Genomic DNA, 27,241 nt, shown 5'->3' with positions numbered 1-27,241 from the left:
TGCTCGCTTCCTGTTACAGTAGGGGAAACTGAGACCCAGAGAGGTTAGGTTGCTTTTTCAAGCTCAGCATGCAGGCTTCAAACCGAGCCTTGAAGGCTGGGAAAGATCTGGACGTTTGGAAAAGGGAGGGTTGCATGTTAGGCAGGGGAACAGCTTGGGAAAGGCGACGAGGTGGGCAGGTTGCAGGGCGATGAAGGGAGGTGAGGCCAGGTGGGCGGGCCCAGGACTCTGCATTCCGTCTGCCAGAGGCTGGGCAGAGGCTTGGCGGGGCACTCTGCAGCAGCAAGGAGGCTGTCCAGGGCCTGCTGGAGAAATTTCGAGGCTGGTCGGGAGGAGCTGGGGGGAACACTGAGGCCAGCCTTGGCCAGGGCACCTGGGGAGTGCTGGGAAGCTGGTTCTGGTGTCTGCATTTGCTGGGGACAGGGGCTGGAGTCTTCCAGCTCTCTTTGCACAATCCCTTATCTGCAGCCTCAAAAGGTGAGGCACCAGTTAAGAGGTGTGGTGTGCTCCCCGGAGGAGGCGCCAGGCAGTGTGACAGCCAGGAGCTCCCAGGGCAGCAGGGGCATCAGGGGCTGAGGGCAGAAGGTAGCCAGCAGGCGCCAGGCAAACGGGTTGGACCGGCTGGGGAGGGGGCACAGACTCTGGGTGGGGCACTTGTGACTTGCTCCTGACTCGATGCCTTGAGGCTGGTAACCTGGGAGGCCACTCCCGGGGTGTCAGCCTGGGAGAGGTCTGGGCAGCACTGGCCCTGTTGAGATGGCAGAGGGTTTGGCCACAGGCTGGCCCTGGCACCCACCCCCACCTAGGCCCACCCCCAACAGAAACCTGAATGCCTTCTCGGTCCTTGTCCCCAAACCCCCAACAACTGTCCCTGTGCTGCAGCTGCTCCCACAGAGTGGCCCTCACTCTGCCTTCCTGTGACCCCCTCACTGCTCCAGTGAGGCAGGGCCCCTCAACCCCCTCCCCAGCTTTTCTTGGCCACCCTTGGACACAGAGTCCTCTTCTGTCCCTTCTGCAGCCACTTTTCCTGGGGGTGAGCTCCCTTCCCCACCCTCAGCTAAGGGCGCCCACAGTGCCAGTTCCAACCTGCCTCTTTCTGAACTTCAGACCCCAACACTGGCTCCCCGGGGGGAAGTACTGCCCCTGTCTTGCAAGCCCCTCAGACACCGTGTGCCCAGCGCCACTTCCTCGGCGTGGGTCGGAGTCCCAGCCACTCCAGCCAGCTGGCCGCGGGATGGCAAATAAGCTCCTTCCCTCTCGTGCATAGGATGGGGGTAACAATAGTGCCCACCTCATGGGGGGTGCTGAGTGGTCAGTGTCAGCTTCTTGGAACAGCGCCTGGCACAGTAAGTGAGAGGTTGGTTACCAGTGTGTCTGAATCTAAGAGGAAGACCTCTTATCCAGCTCAGTGGGGACTGTCACTGAGAGGTTGTGGTAGGCAGCCCCAAAAGGTCCCCAGGGATGCCGCCTCGTAGTCACACCCTGGCGTGTCCCCCAGAAGTGATGGGGTTGCCGCTTTGGGGATGAAGGTGTCCTGTTTCGCATGCCGGCTCTGAAGATCTGTGCCCAGGACCCTTCTAGGATTTGACATTTGCCTTCCGATCTGTACCTAATTCAGTAGCAATTTTTAAAAACAATTACTTTCAACGAGTCGTTCCAGAACATCGACAGTGTCCCCAGACACACGGGCTGTCTCCCCGCACTTGTGTCCCAGCAGCTCGGGTACTCTTGCGTGAAAGGACTCACGCTAACACGCTCCACAGGTATAAAGAGGTTGTGAGACAAGGCCCGTGACTCTCGATGGGTGGGGCAGGCGTGGAGCAGCCCCTGTGGGGTGGCGGTGGGGGGCCCAACCTGGGGTGGGTTGGGAGGGTGGGCTTACGGGTCTCAGGGCTCCTTGAAGGTGTACCGCTCCGCTGGCGGCACGGGTCTGTGTGGGTTTGGGAAAGGGTCTGTAGCAGCCGTCGGCTTTCTGCTCCTGTGCTTCACAGAGGGTGCGGAGTGGCTCAGGCAGTGAACTGGTTAAGTGCAACTGGGTCGAAGCTTCCCGGGCGGCTGCACCTGCTCTGCTGCTGTTTCCCTCCGGGTGCTGTGGTTCTCCCAGCTTCTGGGGCTTCTAAAGGCTTAAATCTAGGGAACATCTCTGTCACACAGCCCCGTTTACCTCCATATTTCATCAGTCACCAAGTCTCGGTGGTTGTGCCTCCCAGATATCTCTTGGGTCCCCTTTTCTCCCTCCCAGTAACTCCAGCCCCCTCCAGTTCGGCTCCTTCCGGAAGGCTGCAGTGGGCTCTTCCTGCTCCCTCGCCTACACCCTCCCGCCCCTCCCCTTCACCTCCCCCTATGCCCCTCCTAGGGCTCCCTACCTCTGGGTGTGTTTTCAAGCCAGGCTCCTCCTGGCCACCTGCTCACCCGGACTGCAGACAGAGGGTGGGCAAAGAGCCTGAGCTCTGGTCCTACCCGCTGAGACCGCTTATCTGTCCTGTGTCCTAGTTGTCCCAGGTGTAAGAAGGGCATAGCAGGGGCTATTCTTCTTGCCCTTCCCTGGAGTCGAGGAAGATCACACAGGTGAAACGGGTCCAAAGTCAAGGGCTTTGTGAAGGGCTCTTACCGTGAGTGTCATCCCTGTGATCAGAAGCATTGAGAAACAAGGTGGTCAAAGCCATAGGATGGCCATTAAGAAATGCCACAAATCAGCAAAACTGCACCCGGCCCTTCCCCAGAGTGGTAGATGCAGAAGACCTGGGTTCGAGGCCTGGTCAGTCAGCTTCCTGGGAAGGTGCCTGCCAGGCAGACTCTCCCTCCTCAGACACAGGAGACACAATACTTTTGGGGATCCATGAAATGTTGAGCCACAATACTTTTGGGGATCCACGAAATGTTGAATTTTGTTTAAAATCAGAAAGAAAAAAGAACTTTTAGGGTGAAGAAAGTGTTTTAATATATGTGATTTACATATTCCCGTTTATACCAATGCAGTCGTAAAATGGAACGTTCATATTTTTCATGGAGGAAGGAGCCAGACAGGCGGGGTGCCTGGTGCACAAAAGCCAGGTGGGCCTCTGGGCAGGGTTTCAGGTGCTGAGCCTCAGTTTTCTCACCTGGAGAGTGGGCGTGGTCCTGCGAGCTCCGTGAGAAGGAGGAGCCCGTGCGCGCTGGGGGCTGGCCTTGGGGCTCCTCCATCCACCATCTACCAGGGATCTCCGATCACCGCTGTGGCACTTGGGACACGGCTTAAGAGAAGCAGACAAGCACCAGGCCTCACGAGGCTTAAAGGAGTTGATCGAGAAGGCACGAAAGGAAAGAAAGGAACGGGGAGCAGAGTGAACCAGATACCAGGAAACCTTTGGAGAGGAAAACGGGCTAAGGAAACACTTTTCCTCCCCCTCCAGCTGACGAAGGGGCACGTGAGCCGGCTGCATAGAGCCCCACCACCCCCTGCTGGGGCTCCTGCAGACTGGGGTGCCTGCAGACTGGGGGCGCCCCTCCCAAGGGAGGAGCAGAGCTGGGGAGAGACTGGAGGCTCTGGGTCATACCCATAGCAGCATCCTGGGCTAGGCCATTCGAGTGCATCCTCTACATGCACTGAGCTCCCCTGCCTGTAAGGTGGGAGCAAGGAACTCACCTGCCTCGCAGGTGAAGAAGCTGCCACTCCAGAGAGGTTAAATGGTAGACTCAGGGTCTGTCCAGGGGGTCATTTTCCAGGCTCAGCTGTGGCCCGTCCATCTCAGGGAGCGTGGTGCTCTGCCCGGAAGATGCTCGGTGGAGGAATCCCAGACTGGCTGATGGAGGGGTGGGGCGGGACTGGAGTCTGTCCCAGATACCCGAGTGTGCATGACAGAGAGATTTGTCACCTAGAGACAGCCCAGCCCACACCCACCCACCCCCACACATGCCCCTGTAAGTTGTCACTCAACACGCTCAACCCACATGCAGTGCTGGTAGACACTGGTGGGACACACACACACACACACACACACACACACACACACACACGCACACACACACGACCTGTGGACAAGCCCATAGCTCCAACCCTCTCGTTTTTTGGCCTCATTTACTCTGAATTCAGACTCTACCCAGCTCAGCGCCCTGGGACCAAGTCGCAGGGGCAGTGCTGACCTGTCCTCAGAGGCCAGGCCTGGGTCCCTCAGGCTCCCCTCTGAGCTCCGGCTCTCCAGTGGCCTCCAGTGAGCAGCCTGGGAGTGTGTGGGTGGGAGCGTCTTTTGGGGCTAGGCTCCCCCTGGCCTGCTGGGCACCGCAGGGAGAATCACGGGTGCTGAGGGGTGGGGTGAGGGGGCATCAGGAGGGAGCACCAAGAGGGGCCCTGGTCTCTTCCAGCTCGGCCTCCTGCTGGGACCCCTGCCAACTCCCGGCTTCCACTTCCCGCCATGGCTCCAAGCCTGGCAGCCCCGGTCATCATTCTCACAGTTGAAAAAGGAAGGGGAGGCCCCACCGAAGCACAGCCTCCAAGTGTGTCTGGAAACTTCTGCAGGGCCCGGGGTGCTCTGAATCCCCCTGGGCCTCAGTTTCCCTCAGGAAGATGGGCCCAGAACCACGAGGAACCCTTGCGGTCGGGGTGGGGTCCGGCGCGTGTGCCCTCACCGGCCTGCCAGGCTGTGGGTTTCTTGGCAGGAGCCGGCGGGGGCGGAGAGCAGCCGGCTCCAGGGCAGGAGCAGAACCGCGCCCCCCTCCCTAGGCCGGGCCTCCGTCCCCGCAGCCAGGGAGGCCGGGCCTGCAGGCAGCCAGCAGCCGCAGACGGGAGCCAGGCTGTTGCTGATGGATGGGGGAGGGGCTTATCTTGGGTCAAAGGTCGCCCCCTCCCCTTGCCCAAAGTGCTCTGAGACAGATCTTTGGCCATCTCCAAAGGCCTGGAGCTCGTCTCCACGTCTGTGAACGAGGGCGCGGGCGTGGGGGATGGGAGGGCGGGGCCCTGCAGGCCCCCCTCCCGCCCGCTGCTTCACCTCCTTCCCGGGTCACCAGAGGGGCTGTGGACCCGGACGCTGGAACCCAGGGCTTCGAATCCCAGTTCCCGGGAGTCCAGACTCCAGAACCCCGGAACAGGGAGCGCTGGACCGAGAACGCCCCCCAGGGCGCGGCTGCGGGGGGTCGTGTGAAACCCTTCACTGTCCCTCTGCTTAGACACTTCCGTTCGCTCTCCTGGCCCTGGGCCCAGCAAGGCAGGGTGGAAGGGAGCGTCTGCCTGCGCGGTCTTGGGCTCCTTCTCCGGAATCCGAGTGAGGGAGTCCTGCCACCTGCCACCTCATCCTGGAGGCTCCTTTCATGGCCCGGAGGGGTGCGGGGTGCGGGGCACGGAGCTCACCCACCCGCCCGCGCAGCCTGCCCGAACTGCAGTCTCTGGAGGGATGCCTTGCTGAGCCCGGCCCCGCCGACCTTGGCGACTGGGGGGCGGGGCCTCGGGAGGCTCTCGTGTCTGAAGCTCCCAGTCCGCTGTCTGCTGCAGGCCCCTCAGGCTCGAGGGCTGCCAGGCCTGATGTAACCGAGGCTTGCGCACCGCGCCCCTGAGCCTGTGTGAGAAGCCAGGCCAGGCACCCCGCACACCCCGCTGGGGTGGCTTGGGAGCTGGCACATGCCCAGCCTCAGGATGGCCATCGTTAGGGGCACGTCAGCAAGCCCAGGGCCCCCCTTAGCTCCCGGCTGTACCCCAACGTCTTGGGAGGTCTTGGGCAGTGTTCCACGACTGGAGCATCAAGTGACCAGCTGACTGGTTCCTGGACCCCACAGAGCCTCATGAGCCTCAAGCGTGGCTGCGGCCAGGCCTAGGGCGGGGGCTCTGAGCCCGAGGGGCAGCTCTGGCCAGCTGGGCCCCTGGCGCAGCCCCACCCTGGGGCCTGGTGGTCTATGCCACACAGGACTCTGGGGACCAGCCAAGCCCTGGTATTTCACAAGCTCCTGGGTCCTCAGTCTCCAGCCTGTAAAGTGGGAACACCGCCACCTTGAGGGCTGTGGTGAGGACCAGATAACACTGGGGAAGTAGCAGCTTGCTGTGTGGCTGGCCCCATGCCCAGCCCACGCAGCCCTCCGTCCACCATTAGCCTGGTGGCCTTGGGAATGTGGCCCCAAGAATTTCAAATTGGAGGGGCTAGAAGCTGGTGTTCAAACATCTGGAACCTTCTACAAAACCCAGGCCCACCGTGGGGTTAGGGTTTGGGATCCAGCCCTCCACCCCGGATCTTGGAAGGCCCAGGGAGCAGGCAGGCCACTGGAGGGCAGGGGCTCAAGGGAAGACTCCATGTGGCCTGTCACTCCGTAGACCCTGATAAGTCCAGGCAATCGTGGGGCTTACTCAGGTCTGGAGGAAGACAAGGAATTCTGCTCTGTGACAGGGACGTGCTGCCCTGCTGCCTGACTACAGGGGCCGCCCTGGAGGTGGGGCCGAAGGGACAGTAAGGGAGGTGGGAGGAGTCCCTCCAAGTGCCTGGCAGTCTGGGTAGCACCCCTTGGTTGCAGGCACCTCACTCACTGCTCCCCAGGCCTGGGTCATAGCCAGATCCCCACCAGTTCCCGAGGGCCCCTTCGCCCTCCTGCTGGCCACGGGAGTCTCGCTCCGTGGGCACGCCCCCCCCATCCCAGCAGAGCAATAAACTTTCATTTCTTCGGCTTTCTTAGAGCTCTTCGGTATTTATTATCGCAGTAACCCGTGGGAGGAGGTTAGGGAAGGAAACTCATAGAAGGGCTTCTGCGAAAAGCACCATGGGGTCCCCTTCCCTCCTGCCTGGTCCCCCTCAGCTCCGGCGACTCCTCCCTTGCCCACTGTCCCTCTGCACCAGGCCCCGCATCCCCCACCCCCCGCATCCATTTCCGGTTTCGGTCCTCTCTCCCTGCCACCTCCGTGACTCTGATAGAGACGCTTGGCATCGTGTCCGTCCCCTCAGGTCCCTCCTGTCTCCGGAGGACCTGGGCAGCCCCCATCGCCCGCTCTGTCTGCAGGACAGTTGCTCTTGGTTAGATCCCAGGCGCATCCCAGCTGTGTGCTCCCCCGCCCCATGGTCTTCCAGGCTGTGAATCAGTTTACAAGTTGAAAATCAAATAATCAAGTTTTACACTCTTAAGAATCTGTAAACCTTGGCACAGGCAACTTTTCAACAAGAGCAGTTCGTATCCGGAGTTTCGGCCTCCCTGGGCTCCTTGCTGCACGGTCACGGTCACGAAGTGTCAGGGCAGGGAGGGGCCGTGGAGACAGTCTTTCTACACCCGCATTTCACGGAGACCAGCAGGAGCTCAGAGAGGGGAGCGGGCTTGCCGAGGGGCACACAGCTTGGCAGTGGTTGGGACAGAGATCGCTCACCTCACTGGCTTCCAGGCTCCTGCACCTGCCCCAACCCCTCCAGCAGTCCGAGGAAATGGGACCTCTGATAGTTTACCAGGGCATCGCCGCCTTGAGCTAAGACACTTCCCAGCCTCCCTTACACTTAAGTGTGGCCACGTGACTAAGTTTTACCTGGATGGAAACAGACTTTGATATCAGGAAGGGTCCTTAAAGGGCTCGCCCGCCCTACTCCCCTTTCTTCTTCCTACTGCCAGTGATGCAGACATCATGGCAGGAGCTTCGGCCGCCATCGTGGACTATAAGGTGACCTTGGAAATAAAAACTGCGTGGGAGAGCCACAGTGTAGAAGGGGCCAGATTCCTGATACTGTGACATCACTTGCTGTACAAGCCCTGGCCACTTCCAAACACCCCGAGTATAAGAGAGAACTAAGCTTCCATCTTGACTAAGCCGCCATTACTTTGGGTTTCCTGCTGGGTCTGTCTGACTCAGGCCGATGCTCTTCTTGCCCTCCCAGGGTGTCTTCTCTAAGGAGGCCCAATGAGGGACAATGAGGGCTGGGTGCAGAGCAGTCCCTGGGGTTCGTGACCCCACACCCGTGGATGGGGTAGGGGAAGGGGCCTCAAACAATTTTTAGTCACTTTCCCCCTGTAGAGAAGCTCCAGTTGACAGGAAGAGGGCGCGAGCCCCACCTGCTCAGCCTCCCTCATGGGTCCCAAAGCCCCTGAGTGCACAGAGCGTCTGCCAGGGCTACATTCTCAGAAGCACGTTCGTGTCCCCTGTTCCCCCAGGGTGGCAGGGCCCGGGCCCCTAGGTGTCAGACTAATGGAAGACTGCAGTGACCTAGCCCGGGAGGCACAAACAACTGTGACCCCCGGTGGCTCTATCACCCCAGGCATCCTAGGCTCCAGGGACTCAAGGCAGAGCTACGCCCCTCCCCAAGCCCTCTTCACTCTGGGGACGGCTGAGAGAAGCAGCAGGTCCCTTGTCTCTCCAAGATGCTACTTGGGCAGCCAGAATCAGGGTCAGACCCAGAGGAGCCAGGGGCTGGGGCCAGAGTCCACCTGCCAGGCCCTTCGCCGCGCCCACCTTCCATTCCGTGCTGTGGGGGCCTCGGCCTCTCTGGGCGTCAGCTCACCCTCTGTAGAGCAGGCACATGGCACCCATCTGCCTGCCCGCCTGCCTCCTACGTTGCTGTGACTCAGAGCTAACACAGGAACAGGACTTCGGGGTGAGGCCTGGCGTCCATGTTGCCCACCCGCAGGGCCTGGGACCTAGCCACAGATGACACCCTTGCTGACCCATTCCAGGGGACCCATCCTTTTGTTCAGTGAGTCATCGGGAGACATCACAAGTTATGTGCTGGCTGGAAAATTACTGCTTGGCTATCGCCCATGGGAACATAGGCTATCACCCATGGGAACATAACATTCTAACAATAAGCTTTCTGCTTCTGTACCCCCGCTTGCACACCTGACCTGTGGGTTGACAGGTAGTGAACAGGAGAAAAATAGACCTTTGTGTTTAAGACAGAATGAGGAATGGGATTTAGGGCTTAAAAACCCTGTACCTCTACATTTCGGGGCTGCTTAATTTGGGGTCTGCGTACCCCTGGCAGACCCAGCTGGCTGAATAAGGAGCATGTTTCCTATAACTCACTGATTCCTGGTGGTCCGTGTGTCTTTCCGGGGCTGGAGGCTACAACAGTTACAGGGGGGCTTTGTCCTCAAAGCAGCAGGTGGGACACAACCTTCTCGAACTTTCCCACCCGTTTCCTTAATGGTGGAGGCCAATGACTCCGATGATGGGACCTGCTGTTAGCACAAAATCCCTTGGTTTATTGGAAAATCCACGTGGGTGCTGTGCTCCTTCCCTGAACACGGGAAAGTCGGGTTCAGGTACTCATTCAGTCCCCCCAGTGTGCGAGCAAGGCCGAAGTTCTGGCCGATCACTGTCCTCCTGCTACTCCCCACCCTGCCCAAGTACTCTCACCTCCCTATGGCATCCTGGCCCAGTGCTCAGGAGAGCGTGAGTTTTGCAGTTAGAGTGACAGTTTCCAGTTGTGACTCTGCCCCTACCAGGTGAGTGACCCTGGACATGTCGCCTGACCTCTCCGAGCCTCCATTTCCTCTCTGCTTTTGCTCCCCAGTGGGGGGATAGGGGTGGGGCAGGGCGGTAGTCAGGACGCCGTTTTCTTCCCTGGCACAGAGCAGGCCCCTAAGAACCCTAAGGAGGGGCCACCAGCGTGCTTCGCTCTGTACAAGGGGACCGCGCGCCTCGGAGGCGGTTTGGGCAGACTCGGGAGGCCGGGAAAGCAGAGTCACCCAGGCCGGTGCGCAGTGCCCGTCCCCCACTCTGGGCTTCCGGGAGGAGGAGCCTCAGCCAGGCCCCTGGGAGGGGCTCCTCTCCTGCTGGGAGGCTTGTCCCCAGGGGGCTCCAGCCCACCCACGCATTCGGGCCTCTCCCTAGGGCTGTGGCTTCTCTCAGGGCTGGTGGGCCCAGCGGGAGAGCCCACCTGCCGGCTCCTCAGATCCTAACTTTTCTCGACTTTTCTCCTTGCGGGCCAGTGAAACGCCGGATTTCACCAGCAGTGTGGAGGCCCGGCCTGGCCGGGTGGGGCCATGCTGGCTTGGCACCTTGGCCCTGGCCAGCTCCGGGTGGCATCCTGGTGCAGGATGAGCTCTTGCGAATGTGGAGGCATTTCGCTTTTTTATTTATTTATTTATTTTTAGGTGAGGCAACCCTCGGTTGACCTCACAGATCGCAAGGACCTTGTCAGTTTATAATCCCTTAATTTTTTTTTTATTTTTAACATCTAAAGCACCTGGTCTTCCTAGGTGGTCTCTCATCCAAGGACTAACCAGGCCGACCCTGCTTAGCTTCCGAGATCAGACGGGATCCGGCTCGTTCAGGGTGGCATGGCCGTAGACGGCATTTTGCTTTTTAAAGTGGTGACAAAAGACACATTAAATTGACCATCGTAGCCATTTTTAAGGGTGCAGTTCAGTGGCATTAAGTACATTCGTTGGTGGGCCATCATCGCCGTCTATCCACAGAACCCTGTCCCCATCAACCCCTAGCTCCCAGTCCCCAAACCCGGCCCCTGGCACCACCATTCTGATACGGGACAGCTCTAGCAGAGTTCTCATTCTCTTTAGTAAACCTAGTTAAGTATTCTTTCCTCTTTTCTTTGGGAAAAAGACCCTCTCCTTCAAATCTCAATAATTGCCCCGAGGCTGGTGACTCAGATCCTCTGGCTATTGATAAGGGTCATCCGCCCATTGTTAGCAGAAATGGTGTTAGGCCAGACAGGGCCCTTAGAGGCCGGGAGGGGAGGGGACTTTAGGCCAAAGGTCTTGTTCACTCTTTAAGAAATATATATTAACCAAGCTTGTTTCCCTTTACTCGCTTAATAGGCAAATCCATAATAGAAATTAATAGATGTATGATTTAAATAACAAGTTCGTATCTTTTCCTTGTCTAGGGACTGAGGCGGCACTTCAGCAGGAAACCCAAGACCTCACCCTGCCTAAGGCAGAAAGGGAAAGAGCTCCATGAATCCCCAACAGGCAGGGACAACGGCCCTTCTCAGCAGGAAGCGGATACAGAAGGGACCTCTTGTCCCTCAACATCCATACTAATAAGAAGGGGGGGTTCGTGGCTCTTAGAAAAGGATTAGGCAGGAAAGTTAGGGGGTTTCGGGTCTGCCTGCAAGGACACTGAGGTTATCCTATCCCAGAAGGGGTCCGCCCTAATCTGCCTACAATTAAGCGAGCCAGAAGGCATTTTTAGGCTAAAAGTAACTCACTGAAAGAAACAAGAGATCAGAGAATTTGGTACCAGTTTGAGCCAGTCACTCGCACCTGCGCAATGAAGACCCCAACGACCTTCAACTCACCTGAGCCTCATTATACCGTCATTATAATATGATGCATATGCCCGGAAGTTCATTAATATCATTGTCACAGACTGAATTCTGGGAATGAACATGCACAGAATGCAAAATGATGAATCTCTGAGTCCTGTCAATCTTAGCTGTCAATCAAGGAAGCCCACCCCTCTGAGAAAAGTAACCACCCACAGCACATAGGGATAAAAACCCCAAAGGCTTTGTTACCAGGCCCTCTGAGCCTCCAGGTCTGGGAGTGGACTTTCCCTTCTCATACAGCTTTCCTTTGCTGCTGTATTCCGGTGTCTCACTCAGTTCTTTGTTCGAGATGTCAAGAACCTGGATGACGCGCTGGGAGAGGACCCCACTCTCTGGTGACAATTCCACTGTCCGCCTCTATGAATGTGACAACCCCAGGGAACTCAAATAAATGGAGTCATACAGAATTTGTCCTTTTGTGACGGGCTTGTTTCACTTAGCGTGATGTCCTCAAGGGTCAGCCACGTTGTGGCAGGTGCCAGAACGTCCTTCCCTTTGGAGACTGAACATTAGTGCACTGTGCGAACACACAACTCGTTTGCCCATTCGTCCTCTGATGGACTCTCGGGTTTTCCCCACCTTTCGGCTGCTGTGGATAATGCTGCCGTGAACTTGAGGGTGCAAACAAGGAACATGGTTTTGATCGCGACGAATAAACTTTAACATATATTAGAGCAAACTGGTAACACACCACACCTCACAGACATGAATGCTTAGGGTGTGGCTTAAGTGACTTGAGTGATTTAACGACAAACATCCAAGGTTGACAGCGGAGGGGTGTGCCAACAGGGCGAAGTCGCCGCTGGCCGCTGGTAAGATTTGAGTTTGAGGAAGCCGGAGCTGGGTCAAGTGGAGGCTGTGCCCAGCCCTCCCCCCCATTTGGGTCCAGATCCCAAGGAGGCATCTGATTGGCGCTGCTTTCACCGGCCACCTGATAGGTCAGTTATGGATGAGCTCTCCTTGGTCAAGTGTCCATGCCTGGTCCAGTCAGTGGTGGAAGGAATTCACGTGGGGTCTCCTGGGGCCTGCAGTTCTCCCTATGGTCCGCACTGCCCTCAGCTTCCTAGCCCTGGTGGCTTGTCCAGGGTGGGGCCTGGGCATCTGCAGGTTTAATAATGCCCGCTGTTGATCCGATGGGGGCTGCAGGGAGGGGGCCTGGCAGACCCCAGGCAGACCGGAAGGTGAAGGTCAAGGTCTGAGCCGACTGCCCTCTGAACCCCAAACCTGATGATGGGAGGTGTGGTGGAGGGACAGTGCTGTCCCTGGGCTGAGACCTGCCAGCAATCCTTGTCCTAACGGGGCCGAGGTCTGGGTGCTCAGGGAGTCGATCGGTGCTGGGGGGTGGAGGGGCAGGGGTGTGCCGTGTGTGCTCCCTGCCCCTCCACACTGTCTACCTCTCCCAGGGGACCTTCCTTCCCTGAAGCGTCTGCCAGGGGGCCAGGCCCGCCCTGCCCAGCAGAGGAGGCCCCTAATTGCCATGTGCTAATTGCCCGCTTCTCCTGTGCAGCTGGGTGGGGCCTCCCCTGGGCCTGGAGCTTGTTATTGAAAGGAAACTCATTTCCCCAGTTCTGCAGAATTCAGACTCAGGGGCTGAACTTTTGGTTTGGAGTATTTCTCCTTCAAAACACGCCTTCTTTGCTCACGGAAGTTTTCTGTAAACAACTCAGAAGGTACCCCGAGGGCTCCCACCCAGCTGGGGTTCCTGACCTAAGGGACACTCAGGGCTGCCCCAGCACTCCGGCTCTGAGGCCCCGAGCCTTCCTTTTCTTTTCAAGAGCTTTGTTGACGTATGGTTTGTATCCCATGAAATCCCTGTTGTACGGACACAACTCGATGCTTTTTAGTAAATTCACAGAGTTGTGCAACCAAGCCCCAGGTCCCTGCTCCCAGCCCCGCCCCCGGCCGCCGCCTGCTCTGTCTGTCTGCAGATGTGTCTTTTCCGCGTACTTCCTGTAATGGATTCGTGCCACACATAGTCTTTCGTGTTTCGTTCCTTTTTTAAAAAAATCGATTTTATCGTTTAAGAACACATCCCGAGATCTGCCCTCTGAACGCAGTTTTAAGTGTCCGAGGCATTCTCCTTGACCGTTGGTGTGTTTGGTTTCTTCTTCGCGTCACCGTCTTTCTGAGGGTCATCGGTGTTGTGGCATGTGACGCAGTCATGCCGAGTAAGTCTCCACGTCTGGATGCACCACGGTGTACCGATCGAGCCAGCGGTCAGCGGACACGGGGACGTGCGCTTCCATTTTCTCGCTGTTGTGGCTAAGGCCGCTGTGAACGTTCGTGTGCGGGTCTTTGTGCAGACGTGTTTTCTTTCCTCCTGGCAGACACCCAGCAGCGGCGGAATCACTCAGTGTCCACACGGCAAACTGCCAGACTGTTTCCCACAGAGGTGGCACCGTGTCACGCCCCTGCCCGCGAGCTCGAGAGGTGCGGTGGCTCCGCTCTTGTCACCTGTCGTGTGGCCAGTCTTTCGAATTCCAGACATTCTGGTAGGTGTGTAGCAGTAGCTCATTGTGTTTTAACTTGCATTTCCCTAATGACTAAGGATGACCATCTCTTCACGTGCTTATTGGCCATCTGTGTATCTCCTTTGGTGAAGTGTCTGTTCAAATCTTTTGCCCCTTTTAAAAATTGTGTCTTATTAGTTCAAAGAACTCTTGATACATTCTCGATATGCGATTTATCAATATTTCATCTCAGCGGCTGATCTTTTCATTTTATCAGTGGGATATTTTGAGGGGCAGATGTTTTTAATTTTGATAAAGTCCATTTTATCAGTGTTTTCCTTTAATGAAGAAATATCTGAGACCTCCTTACCTAACCCAAGGTCATCAAGAGTATCTCCCAAGTTCATCTTGAATTTACCTTTCGGCCGTCAACCCCCGCACCCCACTTTCTAGGCTTCATAGTTCCACCTCCTGTTTTTTCTCCTCCCACTCAGGCACCCCACTTTGTTCCCTTACAGCAGTGTTTTTTGTTATTTTTGTTTGTTTGTTTTTAATTCCCAAATCGGATCACACTCCACAAGGGCAGGGATATCTCGGCTTTGTTCACTGATGAGCGCCAAGCGCCTGGAGCAGTGCCTGGCATACAGCAGGCGCCGATGAGATGTGCGTCGGATGGGGTCGTGTTGTTCCTCGAGTGGCCCTGCACTGCACTTGGAGGAAAGTCCAGCCTCCTCGTCCAGGCCAACAAGGCCCAACATGATCTGGCCCTGCCCACCCCTTGCCCACCCCTTGCCCACTCCACCCCTGCTGCTCCTGGTCTTCTCACGAATCTTCACGTGTCAAGTTCATTCCCATGTCAGGGCCTTTGCTTTAGCTGGTCCCTCTGCCTGCAATTCACTTTCCCCTGCTCTCCCCAAGCCCGTCTTCTCCTGTTGGTCAGAGCTCAGCCCAAACGTCACCTCCTCCAAGAAGTCTTCCCTAAGCCACCTCGTCTAAAGCAGCTGCCTCATCCCTCATGTCCCAACACGATATCGCATCACCCTGTCCTTATTATCCAAAGAGTATTTACCTCCGATCGGACGTTTTCCCAGTTTCTATTTTTTACTTAGTGGTTGGTTATCCTCATCCCTCACGGGCCCCAAGATGCGCAGCAGGAGGGGAACAGAGTTCCCAGCCCCTCTTCAGCCGAGCCCTTTCTCCTTCAGAAAACTTCCTTGGTTATTACGGCTCCTGAAGGTCACCGAGCTCTGTCTTCGTTCCTTTCCTTTTGTGGTTAGCTGGAATGTCGGTGGCCCCCAATGAACCATGCTGGCAGTCATGCTCTTGTGAGGTCTCACTCCATGTTGATTCTGGGCTTGGCCATATCACTCGTTCTGGTCAACAAAGTATTAGCAAGTATGATGGCAGTAGACGTTCGATAAGCTCTTGCATCCTGGTCCTTGTTCTTGTTGTAGCCTGGCTGCCGTGCTGCGAGGAAGCCCAAGTCAGCCACGTGGAGAGGCCAAAGCACCTGGGACGACATCCCATGCTGACGGCCAGCTGAGCTCCCAGCTGACAGCTATCAACTGTGGCCACGTGAGTGAAGCCACCTCGGCATTTCACCCCACTTGAGCCTCCAGCTAACTGCAGCTCCATAAATGATCTCAGCTGGCAAAACATGAAGCAGAATTGTCCAGTCAATCCAGAGAATAGTAAGAAATAAGAGATCATTGCTGTTTGGAGCCACTGTCGTGTGTTTTCTACATAGCTGTAGAGCTGATACAAAGTCTCATTTATCTCTCAGGGTTCATTGGCCTAACTGCAACCCATACACCCGCCTTCCGGGCTTCCTGTCCATTGCCTTGGAGGTGGGCAGTTTGCCCAGTCCTCCTCCTTGGGACCAAGAAGCCCCGCCCAGGCCTTACTGTCTCCTCACCAGTCCACTGCTCCCTCCAGTGGGCATCTGAAAAGCTTAAGACTCTAATGAGCGTGGCAGGATCCTTCTGGTGCTCCAGTGCCTCAGATCACCCTTGGACCAGGGGCGGCAGAGTGAGGGGTGGCTTCCCCAGGGAGCCCTGATTGCCCCATCCAGACAGCAGTGGACCCTCAGTGGGCTACACAAGGCATGTGGGGGTGGGTTGTCCCTGCAGTGGGGACAGAGAATGAGCTTGGGACACAGTGACACTAGGGGGTGGTGCAGCAGTGAGTCCCTATGGGAAGGTTAGGTTCCCACCCGGCCTCTTCCCAGCCGTGCATCCTGTGGCCAGCTCCTGAGACCGCTTTGATCTCTGAGTCTGCATTTGTGAAATGGACCTGGGCATGTTAAACCCGGGGCTGGGCCGGGCGGCCCTCAGAGGCCTCATAAATAGGCACCTGGGGAGGCGCAGGTAGGTCTCCCGCATGGGGCTCCGCCGGGTGGACGGCATTCTAGGCGGAGGGATTAGCCAGTGCACGGGTGTTTCCAGTAGGTAGTTGGGAGCTCTGCAGAGGTCCCTGCACGGGTGTCAGCGGGGGCCACTGTGGCCTGCAGGCCGCGGCAGGGCAAAAGCGGGGTTGGGAGCCTTGAGGCTGTCTCAAGGGGGCTCAGGGGCGGCAGTCGTACATCAAAGACCGGGAGGCTGTAGCGCCCCTCGGCCTCCTCCGCTCTGGGAGGGCCGCCCTGCGGGGTCCGAGGTCTCCTGGGAGGAGGGCACCGGGAGACGCAGAGGTGTGGGGAGAACACCCGCTTCTTGCGCCCACCCGTTGGGGAAATCTGCCCCGCCCCGCCTCCCCCCGGGACTTCTGATTGGCCGATGGGGACCCTGGCCCCGCCCATGAGGAGAAAAAGGGTCTGCTAACCCTAGGGAGGCGGAAAGCGGGCTGCGAGCAGCTCTAGGAGGTGGCCGAGTGGCCACAGGCCTGGGGTGGCGGGGACCGAGACCTAGAGTGGAAAGGGGGCCTGCAGAGGCCACCTGGCGAGCGGCGAACGGGGTGGGGGTGTTCGCGGGTGGAGACCCAAGCCCGCGGACCCCGGCGCCGGGGTCGGGGCACTCAGACGTCCCCTGTCCCCATCCCTGCGACCTGGGGCGTCCTGGCCCCTTACGCTCTCTGGGCCTGGTGACTGGCTGCGGGCCGCAGTGCCGCGCGCGGCCGCCAGGGAGCGGTGTCGGCCCGCGCTGGGCCGTGGGGGCCGGTTGGGGCGGGACCCCACACTGCTTGCAGCTCTGGTCCGCCGCGATGGGCCCACACAAGCTCCGGCCAGGGCCTCGCCCCCTCCTCCCCGGTTAACTCGGTGGGGTCTGATAAAAGGACCCCCATGTCCAAGCCCTGGACCTAACGGGCCCCATAAACTGAGTCAACAAACATCTCGCCCATCCTCCACACCTGCTTCCGCCCCTTTGCCGAGTGGCTCTGCCTTCCTGAATCTGTTTCCCGTCGTGTCACCTGAGAGAAAGTGGTTGTGAGGATGCAGGAATCAAGGCCCCAATGGCTCAGGGGTCATTACGGCTGTCAGCTGTGTGACCTGGGCCAGGACTGGCCCTCCAGCCTCAGTTTCTCCTTCTGACTCATTCCACTGCAAATCACAACTATTTACCGTAGGGGTCAGTGGAAAATAAGGTGGGAGGTGCAGACGAATTCGGGGGCTGCCCTCGGCCCAGTCCCTCTGGCCCTGTGTGTTCGTTGTCCAGTGAGGGGGTGCTGCTGCTTCTCAGGGTCCCCAGAGGCTCGAGCACAGAGGGGCCACACCTGGTGCGGGTGGCTCAGCCCTGAGCCAAAAGCCCTCTCACCTGAGCCCAGCCCCTTGGGACCCTTCCCAGTCCTGGGAGGGCAGTGACCCTGCTCAAGGTGACACAGCCAGGCAGGAATCCAGTGCCCATGTGCTGGGAGGGTCAGGGAGAGGGCAAGCCTGGCCCTCCCCGCCCTACTTCCTGCTTCTGCCAGCTTCCCGAGGCCCCCAGGCGCCAGGGCTGGCCTCTAGGGAGAGGCCAGGTCTGTGTCTAGCAGGCTCCTGTGCTGAGAGTTGAGGACCTGGACTGGGCCACTGTTGAGTCCCTGCCTTGTGTTCAGGGCTCCTAGTGGGGAGGACTCTGGTACAGCCAAGATGAATCATGAACTTCCTGCTCCCAGCCCCCCATGGCACTGCTGGCTTTGGCACCTGCCCATGCTCCCCAGGCTGACCAGGCCTGCCGGGCTCCTCCTGCTGCCTGCTCCCCCACCCAGCAAGCCCTGACCACCGTCTTCTCCACTTAGTCATCAGCATTTACGGGGCGACTCTTACCCTGCTTCAGGGACGGGGGACCCGCCTTGTGGGCTGACAGAGGAGAAACCCCCAGGAGTGCACTGCACTGTGCCAGGGGGCCAGAGAGGCTGGGGGAGCTCCTTTAGCCAGACGACACCTGGAATGAGGCCGTGAAGACTTCCTGGGACTGGCAGAGACAGCAGCATGTGCAAGGACCCTGAGACCGAGGCCGGAGGCCAAGGCTCCTGGTGGAATGTGAAGGTCTGGCCTTCAGGTAGAGCAGGGTGTCAGTCTGAGACAGGCGGCAGGGAGGGCTCTGGGCAGAAGAGGGGACGAGCGGCCTTGGTTCTGATGGGGTTGCTCAGGCAGCAGGGGGCTGAGTCCTGGGCAGCCTGGATGTGGGAGGTGGGATGGATTAGTAGGAGGGGCAGGGTCAGGACATTTGGACACAGAGCCTTCAGGACTTGACCGATAATTTGAGCGGTGCGGCTGACTCTTCATCCGAGGGAGCCTCTTCCCCCAGGAAGCCTCCCTGCCCACTCACCTCTGGCCCTCAGAAGAGGTTCCGGGGGTGGGGGGGCTGTCTGCAGAATGAATTGATGAGCGAAGCTGCTCAGAAGTGTCGGCTGACCACCTGACCACCCTGTCCAGGGATGGAGGGACCCACCATCCCAACCTGCTTCTGAGCCCCCACATCTCGTGAGGCGCAGAAGCTTCTAGGTAGAGGAACCACCGCTTGCATTGGCTTGCACGAAGCTGCCTGACAGCCTAGGGGGTTAGGAGCTCATGAAAGCCAAGCCTTCCCTTCTTGGGACAGGAAGAAGCTTATAGGTTCCACTTCTGTGGGCCAAGGCGTCTCTTCCCTGAGCCTCGATTTCCATACCTATAAAGTGGGCTGACAATCCGACCTACCTCGTGGGGCAAGTCAGTGAGGTAGTGGCTGCGAGACAGCATTTTGCCAGTGGGATCTGCCTCTTTAAAAACTTAATTACACAAATAATATTTGAATTATGTGTCCCTCGTGAAAGAGTCAAACCATATGGAAGGTACAGAGAATAAACTTAAAGGTCCCTTCTTCCTCTTTGCTCTCTCTCTCTCCAGGGGACACTGCCATCAACAGGTGAGTGTGTGGCTTCCAGTATTTTTAAAACAATATGCATGCTTTTTTTTTTTTTTAAACATTTTTGGTGTTGAAATCATTAAAAATCTCAGCAGCTCAGGCATTGAGGCTGCATCTGTGGCAGGCGCAACTATGTGCCACGAGAACTCCTCAGATGGCCCTCTGGGGCGGGTGTCATCTTTACCTCCACCTGACAGGTGAGCAAATTCCACCTGTTTGTCCTTGCCTGTGGCTGCATGATACCTGGTATGCGTGTTAGTCACGCGCTTCACTCCCTAAACCAGGACCTATTGAGAATGAAGGGGACACCATTCTAATTCTGCTGGGATGACAGGGACTCTCCCAGGGAGATATTCTAATGAGTCAGGACTTTTGCAAGGGATAGACCCCTGCTCCACCCGGTCGAAGCCAAAAAGAGAATTTACCGGATCAGTTAGTGAGACAGCCCAAGTCCCCAGGCACAGCTAGAGCAGGGGATCTTACAAGGACCCAGAGGTGCTGTGGAGACTGTCTCACTGGGGTGGGGCCGGGGGATGGTCTGGGGCTTGTGAGGGAGCTGGTCCCTGGGCTCCAGGCTTACACACAGCCCTCTCCTCAAGCCCAGGCGGAGAGCAGGGCCAGCTGTGGTGCCACAGGAGTCACAACCTGTGTTCAGCGTCCCCTTTGGATGGTCACCCAGGTGGCTTCCAGTTTTCATTTGTAAAAACAGAGCATGACCCTACCTCCTGAGTACCTGGTACCTATATTCTCTTGAGAGGTTTAACTATGAGATATATCGATACAGAATGAAGGCTGAATTCTTTGATAAAGCTTTAAAGGATTAGGTAAGCGATCGAAAACCGTAGCAGTGAGCATCGTGCTTGGAACGTGACACATGGGCAAGCACTCGTCTGGGACGATGCCTAGAGAAGAAACTGCCGGACCCAAGAGCACGAGCACCGTCCTTGCTGGCAGGGCCTTCCGAGACGCCAGTTCCCACCCTCCCAGCCCAGGCTCTATCAGTCTCCTCGGTCTGAGCCAACAGGCAAATGAGAGGCTGGACATTCGCGGATTGCTTACAAAGCGGAATGTCTTCCTGTGTTTACTGGCCGGCGCGTGAGTTGTCTGTTAGGACCCCTTGCCCATTTCCCTGGGTTAATCTAAATGGGTTGCAAGGGTTCCCTGTCCATTCTGAATGTCACTCCTTGGCTATGTATGTGGGCGTCTTCCACTCCCAGGATGTCACAATGTTCACCTGGTTTTATTGTCTTTAGCAGGTCTGTCCTAGCATTTCGAGCTGAGCCTTGAAAGACCAGTTAGATGGGATGGAGAGTTTGGCGGCAGCGCTGGAATCCGAGTGCAGGTGGGAACAAGCCCAGCCCCCTAGGACAGGAAACTGGAGGGAGCGGAGCAAATGCCTGAGGCGCAGACCCCTGGCGGCCAGGTGGGCTTCGTGGGACAAGGAGGGTGCCCCTGGGGAGGTGGGGGAGGGTGGATATCCCTGCTCTCTCACCTGGTCCTGCCCACTTCCCATACTGGCCTTGCCCAGTCGCACCCCCTGGGTCCCTTCCCTTTGAGATCGGAAAATCCACCTGACTCATTTGATAAGAGACTGGAGCTCAGACAGGTGGGGTGACCCAGCCTAAACTGCACAGCTGGTGAGCAGCTGATTGGAACAGACCACGCCTGGTGCCAGCCTCCTCCCCAGGAAGCTCTGGCCCTCCTCCCTCTGCCTGCAGCCCACACCCTGAACTGTGCCCGCAGGCCAGGCCACCTGCCACCGCCCACTGCTCTGCTGATAGGTTCTGTGGGCCTTGAAGGGGCAGCTGGGTCTCAGGCCGGGGAAGATCTCCATGTGGCCAATGAACCCCTCTCTTCAAACCCCATCCTCCTCTTCCTTCTCACTGTGATGACCTTGCAAACAGAACACATTAGAATAAACTTCTTAGACTTACCTTTACCTGTGCCCTCCCCTGCATCTGTGCCCAACACGCCATCCACCCCAAGAAGAACTGTCCACACCCTGGGCTTAGGGCTTCCCTCCAGGTGTCGCAGCTCCCCTCCCCCCGGCCTCCTCAAGGTCATTGCTCCAACAGGTCCTTCCTGAATTATCAGCATTTTGGTCCATCAGTGTGCTGCACATGTGAGCACACAGGCATGACGCAGTACACCGCACACACATACACGTACACATGCACAGCACACCGCCAGCACACGGATGCACGTGTGCCTGCGTGCACACACTCGCGCACACAAACTGCATGCTCACAAGCACGCTCACGCGTTACTTCCACTCTTGCACTGTGACCCCGCTTACGCACCCCGCTCTCCCCGCTGCTCCCTATACAGCTTGCTCCCCTCCTCCGGCCCCTTCTCTCCTCAGCCCTTTCCAAAGAGGCTTCTCCTCCCGTGACCTTTGGGAACTGTGACCTACAAGTAGCCAAATCCTCTGGAGCGGCTGGTGGCACTTGTCCCCGCTGGCCACGCCCTCCTCCTCGGGACACCGTGGCTTCTGGAAACCCTGTGCCTTTTTGACTCCCAGCACCTCTGCCACCTCCTCGCTCCGTGGGTCCAGTTCCGGCCTCCACGCCTCCCCGCTCTGCCTCCTAGAGTCCTGCTTCCGGTGCTGTTTCTACCGTGACCAGTTGTTTATCACCAGCTGGGGTCCCCCCAATGCGGCTCCTAGGCATCTCCCCACCCACCCTTCCAGGGCTCAGCCTAACCTACAAGGCTTTCTAGACTGTTCTCTCCCTCTCTACCCACCCCGGTTGGTCAGAATCCACACAGAATTCAACTGCTTCTCTCAGGTGACCTCCATGCCACCCCAGAGAAAACCTGAGCCAGCCCACATCACTCCTCGGCTCCCCGGTGTCCTGGCACTGGCCTGCAGGGTCCTTCTGTACCTGTAGCCCCACCCCATCTCCCTGACCGCACCGACCCACTCTCCCTGGGCTCACGCAGATGCCTGCCCAAGTGGGACAAACTCTCCCAACATAGAAGGCAATGTGACTTAGGTCCAGTCCCAGCAGGAGCATGACAGGGTCAAAGGTCAAACCCACAGCTGGAAGGCTGTGCTGGTGAGCACCATCTGCCCGTGTAGGTGGCAGGGCCTGGGCAGGGCAGCACCCCTGCCCCGAGGCTTCCTTAGTTTCTTTGGGGATTGAGCCCTCCTCCTCCTCCCCCTGCCCCAGCAGCTCCTCAGCACCCACCCCCAGTCAGCCCTCCCTCCCTGAGGGACCCTGCCCCCTCAGGCCCCCCTACACCCATCCAGAGTCAGCCTCCTGGCACATGAAGCTGCTGTGGAGGGGCTCGCCCACCCTGCACCCCCTCCCCTGCAGTGGAGACCTCACACGGCCCCTAAGGAGGTGGACAGGGGTGTTCACCGCAGCGCTGGGAGGCCACTTGCCAGGGACAGGGGACAGTTTTCACCAGCAAGAGACTTCAGCAGAGAGGACGCATGACAGAGTGGCATGTGCCCTAGAGGATGAGTCCCAAAATGACCTTGGGATAAAAAGCAAGCTGCTGAGAGTGAGGGCTGAGTGGTGCCATGACAGAGAGCATGACGGTGTCAGCCGCCACTGTGGGAAAGGCCCAGGGCTGGGGTGGGGGGCAGGACAGGCACAGCGACCTTCATATTTCTTTACGTGTTATTTCTTAGACTGGATCATGGGCTCCCAGGCATTCATTATGATTTTTATTTGCTTGAAATAATTCACTGACTTCCAAACCCCCTCTGCCTCCATGTCCTCAGGACAAAGCCAAGCTCCTTGCTCTATGTGACTCATCAGCTCATCCCGAGTGACCTTTGTAGCCTTTCTCTGTCACTCCCAGACCTTTGCTCCAGCTGTGCCCAGGCCAAGACCGCCTTTCCACTCCGCATCTGGTCTTTCTGGCTGAGACCACGTCCATGGCAAGCTTCCGAGCAGTAGAGAAACGGGGTGCGATCTGACTTTCAGAAAGAGGCCTTTGGGAACCCCGGCTGGGAGGGCAAGTGGAAGGGGGAGGAGGAGGGCATCGAAGGGCAGAGAGAGACCTGCCCCAGGCCCGCTGCACACCGCAGGCACCTACGGCTGATGCCGTCACCCTCATTCCACCGGTATCCATGAATACGGTGTGCGGTCTCAACTCCGGCCCTTGAATAGTAGAACGGGGACAAGGGAGCAGGGTGGCTGCTGCCTTGAGCCACAGGCTGTTCGCTGGGGGCATGACCTCCCTAGGATGTTTTCCAGGGCTTGGAGGTCCCCAAAGGCCAATGTCAACTCCAAGACCACCACTTACTTGGCCCCCCAATCATACTTAGAGATGTCCTGATGGGGAAATCTGGGACAAACTGGAGGGAAACTGAATCCTCGAGGCGGGCATGGATGAAGGCTGAGGCCCGGTGGGGATGGATGAAGGCTGAGGCCCGGTGGGCATGGATGAAGGCTGAGGCCGGGCGTAGGCAGAGCCGGTTCCCACTCCTGGCCTATATCCCAGTTCTATTAGTCTGGTGGTTGTCACCCACCCGAAGAGGTATGGTTGTCACCCACCCTGCCAGGCCACACTGCCCTGAGGTGCGGCAGCTCTTTGGGGGGTATCTGGTGGGGTCTCAGCATGACCTCTGGTGTGCACGTGTGGTGCTTCAAACCTTGAACCCCGTGTGGCGAGGCTGGGGTGGCTGGGGCTCCACCCACCGCAAAGGTCTGAAATAAAGCAGGGGAAGCACCTGGCTTCTGGCTGCTCCTCACTTGGAGGCCACTTCCCTGTGAGCCCCGATTTACTGGCACGGGAATCGGGTTGTCATAATTCCTAGCACTACCGGGTGTGAAAATCGCGTGACATAGGTGTGCATAGCACAGAGACTGGCCTACATAAGGCGCCCACAAATTGCTCTTTGCATCCATTCGTCCATTCCCGGGACAGTCAGCCTAGAGCCGGGCTCCGATGCGCCAAGCCCGGCCGTGCAGAACGCGGTCGGGGCCTTTACGAGTCACAGTTCCTGCCTCTTGACGCTTCCAAGTACAGGCGGTATCTCCCAAGGTCACAGAGGGTCAATGCAAAGGGGACCTGGAATACGACTCTCAGGGTGACGAGGAAAGTCACGGTCGACGGACCCGGGGCGTCTACGTGCGAGCCCAGACTCTCGCCGAGTGGCGGCACCGCGGCGGGGGGGACCAGGCGACCGGAGCCGTCACCCCTGCGGCTCGGGTTTCCGGGAGCCCCGCCCCCGCGCACCCTCAAGTTTCTCTGAACTTTTCCGCGGGTCCCGCTGGGGGCCCCGCCCGCCGGCCGGTGACGTAACAATGGTGCAGCGCGGCGGCCAATGGGCGGCGGCGGGGGCCGGCAGCGCGGGCCAATGGCGGCGGCGGAGCGACCCGCGGTCCTGCCCGGCCCGGGCCGCACTGCGCCGCCCGCCGCCCGCCCGCCCGCCCGCCGCGGGCGCTCGCACCGCCGCCCAGCGACCCGGCCTCGGCGGCTCAGAGCGCGGCTGCGGCGGGCGCGGGCGGCGGCGGGGCCCTCCGGTCCGTGGGTCCTGGGACCTCCGCCTCCGCGCCTACCGGCGGAGAGAAGGCGCGCTCTGGGCCCGCGGCGGGGTCGGGGACGCCAGGACCGCGGCCCCGCGGTCCCCCACGGTGAGTCCGCCTCCCCCCGGCTCGCGGTCCCCGCCCCGGGCGCTGCCTCCTGGTCGCCGCCCCCCTCGCGTCCCTGGGCACACGCACACGCAGGTGCAGCGTTCGCTGAGCGGGGAACCGGCTCGCAAACACCCTGGCCTCGCCCCCCGCGATCCGAGGTCCGTGGTGCCGCCGGGAGGAGACCGGGAGGAGCTGGCGGGCGGCCCGGGACGCGCCGCCCTGCCCTCGGCGGCCCAACCCCCCATGCACCCCCATGCACCGAGCCGCGGCTCAGTGACGTGGGGCGGCCCAACTTTACATAACCTGCCCGGCGCCCCACGGGTGTCCACACAGGGTACACCTGGGGCGCGGGTCTAGTCTTGGCGTCCCCCAAAAGAGCTCTGTGGCTGCAGCCCACCCCCACCCGTGCTCACCTCGGTAACTTAGTTACCCAGTGTTTGGGTACGCAACCTGTCCGCTGACCCAGGCGCTTTGTGACCAAGGACTTACGCTGGAGAGAAAGCAGTGGGTGCTTTGGGCCGGGGTCAGAGGCCAGGGCTCAGGTGGGGGCTCGGGGCTCAGAGGGCAAGGTCGGGGCTCAAGGTGGGCTCCCTGTGGGTTGGACACCCCCTCATCTGGAATGAGCCTAAATGGGAAGGCAGGAGATCTGGATTCTAGGCCTGGTTCTACCATGACTTGCTGACCGATATCGGACAAGCTTGTCTCTTGCTGGAAAATGGGATGACTGTTCTGCTTCATCTTGTAGTTGAGATGATCGAGAGAGGTAGCCAAACTTGAGGGGGTTTGCAGACTGGAAAGTGCGGTGCACACCAGTCTCTAGGGTGACTCCAGTCTCCCAGGAACTAGGGGCACGGACATCCAGCAAACACCATGTTTGGATGAAAGGCTAGAGTCCCGCCCTCCCCCACCCCAAGACTCACTCTGCTGGGGTTCACAGCTCGACTCTCCCTCTTCCGTTCTCACAGATGAGGAAGGTGAAGCTCAGAGAAGGAAAGTGACACATCCACGTCTGCAGAAAGAGGTGATCGCGGGGCAGGAACTGGGGGGTCTGAGTCTAGCGCTCTGGCCCTGTCCGGCCACGGGCGAGACTCTAGAGGCCCCGAACCCGTGGTCGGGGGATCAGGGGACAGAGCTTGGGCGACTGAAAGGGTTTGGCTCAGCTTGAGATGTGGGCGTAGCTTTCCTACCCTCCCACCTGGCCTTTTCTGTATTTGGGGTTGGATGTGTCTGGCCCAGGTGGGAGCAGAAGCTCTTCCACTGGGTCCCTGGGCTGGAGGGGGTGTGTGTGGGAGGGTGAGGTTTCAGTGGATGGGGTCGTGAGGGCAGAGGCAGGGAAGGTCATCTCCAGCAGAGGTGTCAGGGAACGAGGGAATTTCAGGGAGATCAGGGACAGCTAGATCAGGGTGTGGGAGGCGGAGGCTGGAGGCAGGTACAGCTCCTTATGGACTGACGGGTGGGGCTGTGGGAGGGGTTCCCAGGTTGAGCTCCGCGGGCCCCTCCCATAGCCCCCACCCCTCACCTCGGTCCTCTTCGCTCGCAGGTGCGGGTGGTCGGCTGCCAGGCCCATGCCCTGAGGCCAGGAGGTGCCCCTCGCCAGCATGCCGTGGGACGCGCGGCGGCCTGGGGGTAGTGCAGACGGCGGCCCCGAGGGCGCGGGCGCGGCGCGCTCGCGGGCGCAGAAGCAGTGCCGCAAGTCGTCGTTTGCCTTCTACCAGGCGGTTCGCGACCTGCTTCCCGTGTGGCTGCTCGAGGACATGCGCGCCAGCGAGGCCTTCCACTGGGACGAGCGCGGGCGCGCCACCGCCTACTCGCCGTCCGAGGCGCTGCTCTACGCGCTCGTGCACGACCACCAGGCCTACGCGCACTACCTGCTGGCCACGTTCCCGCGCCGCGCGCTCGCGCCGCCCAGCTCCGGCTTCCGCTGCTGCGTGGCGCCCGGGCCGCACGTGGCGCTGGCCGTGCGCTACAACCGCGTGCGCATCCTGCGCCGCATCCTGAGCACCGTGCGAGACTTCCCGGCCGAGGAGCGCGCGCGCCTGCTCGACCGGCGCGGCTGCAGCCGCGTGGAGGGTGGCGGCACGTCACTGCACGTGGCCTGCGAGCTGGCGCGCCCCGAGTGCCTCTTTCTGCTGCTCGGCCACGGCGCCTCGCCCGGCTTGCGTGACGGCGGAGGCCTCACGCCACTCGAGTTGCTGCTCCGCCAGTTGGGCGGTGACTCCGGGGCCACCCCTGCCTCCGCGACGCCTGCCGCACCCGGGGAATCCCGCCAGCGCCGCTTGCTGCTGCTAGACCTGCTGGCACTGTACACGCCCGCGGGCGCCACCCACTCAGCCCGCCGTGAGCTGCTCGGTGACCGGCCGCGCTGGCAGCGGCTGCTGGGCGAGGACAAGTTCCAGTGGCTGGCAGGCCTGGCGCCGCCCTCACTCTTTGCGCGCGCCATGCAGGTGCTGGTCACCGCCATCTCGCCCAGCCGGTTCCCCGAGGCCCTGGACGAGCTGCCGCTGCCGCCCTTCCTGCAGCCACTGGACCTCACCGGCAAGGGCTAGTCCACGTGCACCCCGGGCACTGGATTTTTGGAGAATACTATTTTTCAGAGCGTTGTATCCAGCACTTTACATATATTGACCTCTGTACAGCAGAATCTCTGCCTCGTCTGTCGCATG

General features: G+C 59.3%; 1 protein-coding gene, 2 long non-coding RNA genes and 1 pseudogene across 4 annotated transcripts; 2 read left to right on the top strand and 2 right to left on the bottom strand.

Moving 5' to 3' along the window:
- Positions 1-2,343: 2,343 nt before the first annotated feature.
- On the bottom strand, positions 2,344-5,870 carry LOC120619721 (uncharacterized). The gene is made up of 4 exons (XR_005657643.1): positions 4,123-5,870; positions 3,626-3,811; positions 3,102-3,269; positions 2,344-2,625 (listed from the first exon to the last, which is right to left on the bottom strand). It is a non-coding gene; the product is annotated as an uncharacterized LOC120619721 (long non-coding RNA).
- A 4,233-nt stretch (positions 5,871-10,103) lies between these two features.
- On the bottom strand, positions 10,104-10,221 carry LOC120619934 (uncharacterized; annotated as a pseudogene).
- A 7,183-nt stretch (positions 10,222-17,404) lies between these two features.
- Positions 17,405-20,913, top strand: LOC120619720 (uncharacterized). The gene is made up of 3 exons (XR_005657642.1): positions 17,405-18,141; positions 18,969-18,987; positions 19,806-20,913. It is a non-coding gene; the product is annotated as an uncharacterized LOC120619720 (long non-coding RNA).
- A 3,459-nt stretch (positions 20,914-24,372) lies between these two features.
- On the top strand, positions 24,373-27,219 carry ANKRD9 (ankyrin repeat domain 9). 2 transcript variants are annotated; one of them, XM_039884273.1, is made up of 3 exons: positions 24,373-24,578; positions 25,544-25,599; positions 26,119-27,219. In XM_039884273.1, the coding sequence occupies exon 3, from the start codon at positions 26,177-26,179 to the stop codon at positions 27,122-27,124; it is 948 nt and encodes a 315-aa protein (XP_039740207.1). In that variant the 5' UTR covers positions 24,373-24,578; positions 25,544-25,599; positions 26,119-26,176; the 3' UTR covers positions 27,125-27,219. The 2 variants fall into 2 exon arrangements, with proteins under 2 accessions (XP_039740207.1, XP_039740208.1); XM_039884274.1 differs by lacking the exon at positions 24,373-24,578 and adding an exon at positions 24,647-24,736.
- Positions 27,220-27,241: the final 22 nt, after the last annotated feature.

Source organism: Pteropus medius, unplaced genomic scaffold (genome assembly GCF_902729225.1).
Source record: "Pteropus medius unplaced genomic scaffold, Ma_sr-lr_union100, whole genome shotgun sequence".
In the NCBI taxonomy this organism is placed as follows: Eukaryota; Metazoa; Chordata; class Mammalia; order Chiroptera; family Pteropodidae; genus Pteropus; species Pteropus medius.
The sequence above is the reverse complement of the archived record's forward strand: the minus strand, read 5'-3'. Positions and strand labels throughout refer to the sequence as shown.

What these genes read in the sequence shown, in the direction of transcription:
- ANKRD9 (XM_039884273.1), top strand. Translation starts at nt 26,177, where the DNA reads ATGCCGTGGGACGCGCGGCGGCCTGGGGGTAGTGCAGACGGCGGCCCC.